Source organism: Amaranthus tricolor, chromosome 8, assembly GCF_026212465.1.
Source record: "Amaranthus tricolor cultivar Red isolate AtriRed21 chromosome 8, ASM2621246v1, whole genome shotgun sequence".
NCBI lineage: Eukaryota > Viridiplantae > Streptophyta > Magnoliopsida > Caryophyllales > Amaranthaceae > Amaranthus > Amaranthus tricolor.
The window spans coordinates 15944305-15954218 of NC_080054.1; the positions used below are offsets into that span (position 1 = coordinate 15944305).

The window sequence follows — 9914 nt, forward strand, 5'->3', positions numbered from 1 at the left end:
TAGGTTACGCTGCTGCGCAAACTCATGTCAAATGGGACATGTTGCTGTTGCTAACAGCGACTTTAAAAAAAAATTTTTTTTTTTAAAGTCGCTGTTAGTAACAGCGACTTTGGGCTTTTATTTTTTTTTTTAAGTCGCTGTTACTAACAACGACTTTGGGCTTTTAATTTTTTTTTTCACTTTCGCTGTTACTAACAGCGACTCTTCCCAAGGCTAGGCTTGGATGTACGAACACTTATTTTGGAAAATAAGTTTTCACGGAGCTTATTTTGGAAAATAAGTTGTCTAACTCTCTTAGTTTTTTCAAATTCTCGATTTTTAGTGGGTAAAAATCCAAACAAAGCCCAACAACTTTAAAGCCCAGAAGACATAACTGACCCCACACATGACTCTAACTCCCCTCTCTTCAAAATCTAAAACCCTAAAACCCCCATTTTTTCTCTGTAACTCTCATCATCCTTCACCATGGCGGATTCATCAGCCAAAACTCAAAAAGAAAAAATTGAATTAGACGAAGATTGCAAAACCTTCGAAGAACTAAGTCTCGATCCTCGTCTTCTTCGAGCCTTAAACAAAAAAGGTATTGTAAAACCTACTCCTATTCAGCAAGTCGCCATTCCCTTAATTCTCGTAAGTATTTTTTTTTCTCAATTTCCTCTCTTCAATTTTCACCTTAAATTTATACTTTATTGAATAAATAATAAAATTGTGAATTACAGGAAGGAAAAGATGTGGTTGCTAGAGCAAAAACTGGGTCAGGGAAAACATTTGCGTATCTTCTTCCCTTGCTTCAGAAATTGTATACAGATTCAGGTTCCAATACACGACTCGCTCCTTCTTCATTCGTCCTTGTTCCTACGCGGGAATTGTGTCAGCAGGTTCCATTATAAATTTTGTGTTAAATTTAAGCGTATCATTACTTCTGTAGGATTTTGTTTATTTCAATTTTGTTTGTATTTTGTAGGTTTATTCAGATGTAATGTCAATTATAGAGTTGTGTAAATCTCAGTTGAAAGTGGCTCAGCTAACCAGTTCAATGTCCGCTCCACAAATGGTTCGTTTTCTTTGTGAAAGAATTGATAACGAACAGGAGATGATAAAAAGTGACTTTCTCATGAATTCATTTGAGCTTTTGTTGAGTAATCTAGTAAAGAAAGGAAATGTGCATTTCTTTTTCCTAATTTGGTTTAGGATTTGAACAGTAAACAACAAAGGAAAACATAAGAAATAGCTTTTGTTTGGTAAGTTAGCATAAAAAAAGAAAAGAAGGGAGGAAATTGATATCTCTGAGATTTACTAGGAATTTCCCTAATGGAAAACCTTCATGGAGTTTTGCTCTTTTAAATTAATTAAATAAAAATAAAAGTGCCTCCCTCCCCCTCGAGAAGTGCCAATTTTTAATAAATTAGATCAGAAGTTATCTAGTCACCTTCGTTAATGAAATGAAGACTTGGGGCTGTGTTTTCTTGAAGATTGAACGTAACATTTTTTTTGCCTGTCTACACAAATTCTATCAGAAGCAAGCGTTAGCTGGACCTCCGGATATTTTAGTATCAACACCGGCTTGTGTGCATACTTGCTTGTCTACTGGTGCTCTTCAACCAAACGCTATTCAGGACTCACTTTCTATGCTTGTGCTTGACGAGGTTAAATTTGGTTTTTGTTAATTTTGAGTTTATTGTTGATAATTGTTGTTGCCTGTTAGTATTTGATGTGTGGGCAAGCTTTGTGGAGAGTTCATATGTCAAGTTTAGTAGTTTTACATGGTAGTCTCTACTTCCATAGTAATAAACCTATTTTCTTCAGGCAGATTTGCTTTTGTCATATGGCTATGAAGATGACCTAAGAGCTCTTACAAGTCATGTCCCAAAACGTTGTCAGTGCCTCTTGATGTCTGCTACGTCAAGGTTTTTTTCATATTTCCTTTATTTGAATTATTCTTATCTCCTAAGTTCATTACCTTCTTTTTTGAGTTCACACTTGTGCACACTGCGTCATTTTTAATTGATTTTATTAGTAATCCAGCCCTTATGTTGTGTACAAATCTTTTTGTTTTGTGATTACATGCTGAAATAATGTTTTTTTTATCATGCATAGTGCTGATGTTGAGAAGTTAAAGAAGCTTTTACTGCACAATCCCTATATTTTGACTTTGCCAGAGGTTGGTGGTAGCAAGGATGAGATAATTCCAAAAAATGTGCAACAATTTTCGGTAAGAATCACCTGAGGTCTATTATCAAAATAGACTATAGGTTTATGCTTAGTAATAACTTTTTGAAAGAGCATGCCTATTACGTAACAGATTTATGATTGGTGTGTTATTTTTGAACAACACTTTGATATTGAATCATCTTAATTTCATCATGAATGTTCGATAAAGAAGGGGATATTTGGAATAAAAGGAATTAGGGAAGAAAATGCAAAAAACTGTTTTTATGATTGGGCGTTCTACTGGTAACAATACCAAAGTGACCATTAAGAGTCAAATTAAGGGAGGTAATCCTGAAGATAAGTGGAATGGCTATAATATACAGTGTATTAGCTATGAAGCATATTTTTTTATTTCTGGAATGTCTTGTTTGATTGCTTTTATCATTTTACCTTTTTTGTATCATGTTTTGTGCATGTTTATTTGATAGTAGTTTATATGAGCATTAAAGAAGTTCTACTTCTACAAATATCTAACTAATCAAAACTGTGCAGCATGTTCTATGTTTTGCCTGTCGTACATAATAAGCAGACTTTTTCCTTATTTGTTAAATTTAGCCAAATCACATTTTGTTTCTTTCCCCTTCTATTAAAATATGTTTTCTTGAATTTTCAGCACCTTTGTTTTTTTTTTTTCTGAGCACCCCTCCCTCTTTTTGTTTATGTTGAGTATAGAAGTTTTGGAACCACTTCGTTCCTTCTGTTTGTGTAGTTAAGATATGGGTTTGGTACCAGTTATTAGTTGATTTATGAAAATTAGTATCTGATTTTCTTTTTCTATTTTTCTAGATTTCTTGCAGTGCTCAAGACAAATTCATTTACATCCTTGCGCTTTTAAAGTTGGAGCTGGTTCAGAAGAAAGTGCTCATCTTTACTAATTCAATCGACATGGGATTTAGGTTAAAACTATTTTTGGAGAAGGTATATCTGTTTTGTGAAATCTCAACAGTGAATTATTGCATGTTTTATTTTATTTAATAAATTATTTGTCATGTAAAGAAGACTCTTTATATAATTCAAAGATGGATTGAGTAGAAACCCCTGAATGGATGTTTCATGAACTTTGCCAGAATGTGTTTTCTACTATTTAGGACCTCTAAACGTGCTTGGCATGGTAAATAGTTTGAATAACACTAATGTCAAACATAATACTTGTGTATATTTTTGCTGATGGCAGTTTGGTATCAAATCAGCAGTTCTTAATGCAGAGTTGCCGCAGAATTCAAGACTTCATATGCTTGAGGTATGCCTATGACTACCATTTCTTTCATCCTTAATTAAGTTTTGATTCTTGTGACTTGTGTAAACAATTGATTAGTCTTAATATTTGGCTTCATTTTTTCTATTTTCATGTATTATTTTTTAAACTGTAATATGGACTTTGGTTGCTTATCTTGGTAGCTCTATGTTAATCAGGAATTCAATGCGGGAATTTTTGATTACTTAATAGCAACCGATGATGGTCAAGCAAATGTAAAGGATCAAGATGGTGGGGAGAAAGATACAGAGGGGAGAAAATCCAAAAAACGCAGGAAACCGAAATTGGATGCTGAATTTGGTGTAGTCCGAGGAATCGACTTCAAAAATGTTCATACAGTATGTATAATGTTGTCTTTGCTCTTGGGTGTACTATTGCATATCTTCATTTGCTTATAATTTCTGAACTTGACTTTACACGTATCTGTCTTAATTTGGAACATTGATTTATGGAGGCTTTTAGCTTAAGATATGCTGAATTGTATATTCTTAGCATAGGCTTTGTCAAAAGCACCAAAAGTAAAGTACTTAAGACAACATGGAATACTGAATTGTGGTTTTCATTAATTTATGAGATTCATAGAGATGGTTTGTTAAAAGTAATGCTCTTTAGGGGTTCATAAAATTGGCTTATACAGATAATTGGGTGGGGGAGAAGTAAAGTAGATATTTCTTTTTGCTCTATCTAGATATTTTTTGTGCTCCAAAATAATGCATCTATCAATAATCTGCATTTCTTTCTCTTAGTATTATAGTTAACTACTTTCTACTTGGTTTTCCTGGTTGTTTGTCCATAATCCGTATACAGAAGCATTTCTCATTTTTGATTGTGTAAGGTAAAAAATATACTAAATCTTAAGGACTAATGTTTTATTTCTAATATTTACTTATTTATTTGTTTTATTGGCGTTTTTTCTTTATTCAGTTCCATTTCATTTTACTTTCTTTCGAAGATTTGAGGTGATTGTTCCTGGATCCTTCAGACAATAGAAAAGTAATGCACAAGTGTGCAGTAGTTAAGAGTTTGACCTTGTCACAAATAATTGTGTGACATTAGCTGACAAAAAAAGGGTTATTCTATTTTATTTGGTGAGCTCTGTTTTGTTAAGGCAACATGTACTTTCTCGGAGAGTAGTAACTAAATCATCTTTTTAAAGAGAATAAAAAGCTTGTCGTTCATGAGTTTCTATTCAATGACATTTTTCGGCCGAAGGATGGGTGAATAATGATATTTTGAATTTGACGTTATTAAGGAAAAGTGGCTAATTTAGGGTTATCGAAACGTGTAGTGAAATAGTATGACCTTTTCGAAGATACGAGGTACTCGTTGGCTATTTGTTTATTATTTTGATGTTTTATATCTAGTTATTTGGTGCCGTACAAAAAATATAGCATAATTATTTTGTCTTCGTTGATTTTCAAATGAATGACAATTTTTAAACATCAAAAAGTAAATAGGGCCCTTATAGTCTTTACTCCGACTGTACAAGAGAGGTCATATTCAAGGCATTAAAAGTGATATAATAACATGCCAAGCCATGCCTTGAGACAACTTATGCAAAGCAAGAGTGGAGAAAAATTCCAAAGTAATCCTGATGTAAACTTCTAACATATATACCTCTAAGCCACCAAGTCCTCCCCTTCTAAGCAAGGTGTGAACTCCATCAAAAAAATGGAGTCTCTCTAAAGTGCATGCATGGATGACTTTTGTGGCGAGGAGGATTCTCCTTTTTAGGGTAAAAAATTTTCTGTTATGCTTTGGAATTAGGACAAATTTCATGCTAGCTGTTACCATTTGTGGTACATCAAAGGGTTGAGGTGATGGTTGGGGATTCATATCCGCCCTTTGAGAGGACGACCCCTCATTGTCTAGCTCTCTCAAGACTTTGATCTAAACAAATGCATTTTTTATATATCTAAGAATAATAGCTAAACCATAGATCCTCAAGAAATTAGTCTAATAACCCAAGTAAAACAAAAACAACCTCATAACATTATGCCACAAACTACAGTTATTACCCAAAATTAAACTACAGACAGTGGAAGCAACAAAAGTTAGAAAAACTGGTAAAATCAAAAGGTTGATCTTACCTTACTTATCTCAAAATTTGAACCAAAGTGCCTCCAATATAAAGAATTGTAGTTATACTCCTTTGGGATTAAGGCTCTGGCATTGTTGTTGTTGTACTTGTATTCCTCTTTAAAACTTATAGGAGTAAAGCTCTGGCATTGTTGTGTGTGTGTGATTCCTCTTCTAAACTGATCTTTCATGATATTTTTATCAGAATTGAAAAGGACAGGGATTTAACAGCTTGTCATACCGTGCTATAAATTGCATGAATTACTTGGTGTAACAGATCTGTACATGTTCTGCAGGTCTTAAATTTCGAGATGCCTTCAAGTGCTGCTGGATATGTCCATCGGATTGGACGGACGGGAAGAGCTTTTAATACTGGAGCATCTGTTTCTCTTGTACGTATCTAACATAATTTTGTCCTTTTTATTTGTAATACACTGTTGTGTTTGTATGTTTTAGCTGGTCTTTTAAATTACTTCTTGTAACTGAAGTTTAAAAGCTTTACTCATTTGGTCGTCTCCCAGTCTTGTCCTTCCCATTTCCACAATAAAGAGTTGCATGCAGTTACTTTTGGCAGAATTCAGTCAATGATGTCTTCTATGTTTTTGTGTAGCATATCTGATATTGCTACTTGCTAGTATCTGGTAAATAATGTAAAAGATGTACAGTAGAAACTTAAGTTTAGAATCTAGATGAATGTTTCGCTGCTGTCAGAAAGAGTAATTTACATGTGTCATAACTTTGTCTTGGAAGTTGCCTTGATGATAGTTCATTTGTTTAGTAACTTAGCGTATTTGATGGCTTTTTAAAGTTTTTGCTTTGCTAAAGCTATGTTTGCCTGTTGTGTTGCCTGCTTGGATGTTTCATTGATAGGTATCTTCCGATGAGATGGAAGCTTTTGAAGAACTAAAGTCTACATTAGCCGAGAAAGAAAGCGGTCAAACAAATTTCGTTGTTCCATTTCCTTTACTCTCGAAGAATGCAGTGGAATCTTTGAGATATCGAGCAGAGGTATTTTTTACTTTATTTATCCTTTCCAGATATTACTGAAGTGTAAACCATTGATATTTGTAAAAATGGGTAGGAATTATATCTTGACAATTGTACTTGAAAATCGGTCTTCTATTTTCTCTGATTTTCTTTTCCTGGATTGCAAATTTGTTTAAAAGTTATAAAATGTACTAGTATTTTTGGTAAAGTGGGACCTGTGTATGATTCCTTGCTCAAGAAAAAACATTCCCACCTAGGGGATATAGGAGGGTGGGACTCAAACCTGAAACCTCGAATTCAGATGTGTCAATGCTGGGCAACTACACAAGGTATAAATTGTTGATGTGGTGTAACTATCAGAGTCGCTTTCGAGGTCAATGGGATTGGTTTTGCGGCTGTCACATCCAGTATTGCAGTTGTAGCAAGTTTAAAAACCTTCACAATGCGGTTATAAACTTATAATTCTATGATGCGACACATGTTATGAAATATGCCACCACCTCATGCTTTTAGCTATTTGTTTGATCAGCTCAAGTTATGTCCTGTAAATGTAAAGATTAATCTTTTGGGTGATAGAATACTGTTAATGAGCTTACTTTTTCTCGCAATATTTGATATAAATTCTGTTTATTTCAATTTGCAGGACGTGTTAAGGAGTGTGACAAATAATATATTTAACATAAATTCTGTTTATTTCAATTTTCAGGACGTGTTACGGAGTGTGACTAATAATATATTAGATATAAATTCTGTTTATTTCAATTTGCAGTATGTGTTAAGGAGTGTGACTAATAATATATTAGATATAAATTCTGTTTATTTCAATTTGCAGGACGTGTTAAGGAGTGTGACAAGTTTTGCTGTACGAGAATCTCGGGCACAGGATTTAAGAAATGAAATGCTTAACTCTGAAAAGTAAGTCCCGTCTTTTTAATATCTAAAGGAATGCCATTGCTTTCCTCTCATTAAACGATGGCATTCGTAATCTGAAAACTGTTGAAGTGAAGTGATTCTTCGTTTTGTCCATTTATAATAATTTCATGCCATTACTGGAGCACTATCTGCTATATGTAATTTCAGAATGAATTGCATATTTTTCTGGAAAGAAATACGTTCATGCCTTTTTTCTCATTGACTAGGGAAAAGGTAGACACCAGACAGTTTATAGATTGTTGAATCAAAAGATTCTTACATTTAACTTCTGTTTTATGCAGTCCATTTTTCTCTATTCCTTGTTGGAAACACTTTTCATCGTACATAAAATAAAAATGATTCAATGAATACTTGGTTCCCAAAGTAAAGTTTTGTGCTTATTTTTCCAAGATAAACCCAGGCAGCAGAATTCTTGCTAGCAAGTGTTTTTTGCAATTATGATCATTTTTACTCTTATTGAGACGGCGTACTCAATATCTCTCCACTGTATTGAACATACGATGATAGGGAGCTCCCTGAGCTTTGACGAGGACAAAGTGCATAAGCCAAGCCTTTTTGTTTTGTGTGGGTGGTTTATTCACACCTATAAACTGGCCATCTCTATCTGCATCACGTGGATATACATAATTTCTGTTAAACAAAGCCTTGGGATTAGAGGCACTTTCTACGACATCCAACCGTCCAAATCCAGCATTGCCATTTCTCGGTCTACTTGCTGGAAAAGGGTGTCATGAAGTTGCACAATAGCCTATGTGTACAATGCTTGCCCATACCATTTGTAGTTGGCTCGAGTAATGATAAATGAGTATTAGTACTACTCAATCTCAAGGCGACTCTGCTAACACAAGCAAATGCATAAATACGCAAAAGAAGAGATTCATTTAAGGCTTAACACACGGAACATTGCCACTTTGGTAGGAGAGCTTGATAACTTGTAGTCTTCATCCATTTTCCGATCCAACTACTTGAAATTTGGTGCTCCAAAATTTTGTTATGTACAAAACTCTTGATTATTTTATTTGTTTTTGCATGTCTTTGCACACTCTCCAACTTCTCATAGTAGTCACTGTTTCAATCTAAAACAAACTTTATGCTTTGGTGTAGTACTATCTTACCTATGAAACAAATACTAGTTTCTGTTTTGGAAGATATTCAAGTACTATCTTAATGTCTACCCAGCTGATCACACTGACAATCCGTAATTTTTGTTCAGGTTGAAGGCCCATTTTGAAGCTAATCCTAGAGACTTAGGTAACTTTTCATCTAGATGATTTGCATTTTCTTTTTAGTGTCTGTTTAGATTTTAAATAGAATATTTGTTTACAGATCTTTTGAAGCATGATAAAGTCCTCAGCAAGAAAGAAGCTTCTGCGCATCTGCGTGATGTCCCTGAATATTTATTGGACCCAACCACTCAAGAAGCAAGTAAGATTGTTAAACTTGCTCGAGCCGCAATGGGTCAGAGGAAGACTGGTAATCATCCTGGTCCAAAGAGAAACTCTAAGAGGAAGAGAGACCCCCTGAAGACATTATCAGCTGAGGTATTGTTTCCTTTTTGGGTAAACTTTTCATGAAAAAAACAGTTAAACAAGGGTAATTCCTTACATTTAATACGGCCTATAGCCTATAGGAGTAATGAAAAAGGTTTCTGAATATGCATTTCATTTCTGTTCAAGGTTTATGTTATTGTGATAAAAATGATATCAATGCTAAGAAGTTGACTTCTGAAATGTTTTTGACGCGTTTACAGGGACCAAAGAAACATAACAGGACGAAGAGGAATAGATAGCGATGACGATGAACTTATGCAGCAGAGAGAATGGTTTTATATTTGATTTTATATCAGATGACTCATTTTTGATATCTCATATGGCATGATTGGCTGCAGTTCTGAATTTGAGGAACTAGAGTTCCGGAAGTGATCTTATACTGCGTTATAGGCATGTTCTTTCGGAGATTCTTTGTTCCATTGGTAAAAGGCTAAAAGCCCACTATCACGAAATTATTGTCGCTTTGTTATGTAATTGGGGCTTGTAATTCGCAGTTGTAGTGTAGTCAAAGGTGCTTAAGAGTTTGATTTTACTGTATTAAAACAAGAAAATTTGTTCTACTGATCTCTATTCTCTTCTAAAATCTTGAAAATAATTCAAATTTTTTATTGATTTTTTTATAATAATTTTAATTTTTGATTAACCGTAAATAATCTTAATTTTTTGTGTCATCTACCTAACAACATTGTTGTCCAAGTGATGATTGGTTGTCAATTGTTATAAAATTTAAAAAAAAAGAAAATTCAAAAAAAAATATACTTAATTTTTATTTTTTTATTTTTTTTATAATTTAATTGTTTTTACTTTTTAATTTTTTATACAAATTAACTTCTTGTATAAATGAAATTATTAAAGGAAAATTAATAAATAATTAAATTATTTTGCATAATTTTTTCTTG

General features: G+C 33.6%; 1 protein-coding gene across 3 annotated transcripts; it reads left to right on the top strand.

The window, feature by feature from the left end:
- Positions 1-412: 412 nt before the first annotated feature.
- On the top strand, positions 413-9658 carry LOC130820959 (DEAD-box ATP-dependent RNA helicase 16). 3 transcript variants are annotated; one of them, XM_057686526.1, is made up of 15 exons: positions 413-630; positions 720-878; positions 965-1054; positions 1518-1646; positions 1807-1907; positions 2098-2212; positions 2998-3129; positions 3386-3451; positions 3625-3804; positions 5842-5937; positions 6416-6553; positions 7365-7447; positions 8679-8716; positions 8792-9006; positions 9216-9658. In XM_057686526.1, exons 1-15 carry the CDS (start codon positions 466-468, stop codon positions 9252-9254), a joined length of 1746 nt encoding a protein of 581 aa, XP_057542509.1. In that variant the 5' UTR covers positions 413-465; the 3' UTR covers positions 9255-9658. The 3 variants fall into 3 exon arrangements, with proteins under 3 accessions (XP_057542509.1, XP_057542510.1, XP_057542512.1); XM_057686529.1 differs by having other exon boundaries at positions 442-580; XM_057686527.1 differs by lacking the exon at positions 965-1054.
- Positions 9659-9914: the final 256 nt, after the last annotated feature.

Coding starts and splice junctions, on each gene's coding strand:
- LOC130820959 (XM_057686526.1), top strand. CDS start 466: ATGGCGGATTCATCAGCCAAAACTCAAAAAGAAAAAATTGAATTAGAC. Junction 5,938..6,415: donor CTGGAGCATCTGTTTCTCTT/GTACGTATCTAA, acceptor TTTCATTGATAG/GTATCTTCCGATGAGATGGA. Junction 9,007..9,215: donor TGAAGACATTATCAGCTGAG/GTATTGTTTCCT, acceptor ACGCGTTTACAG/GGACCAAAGAAACATAACAG.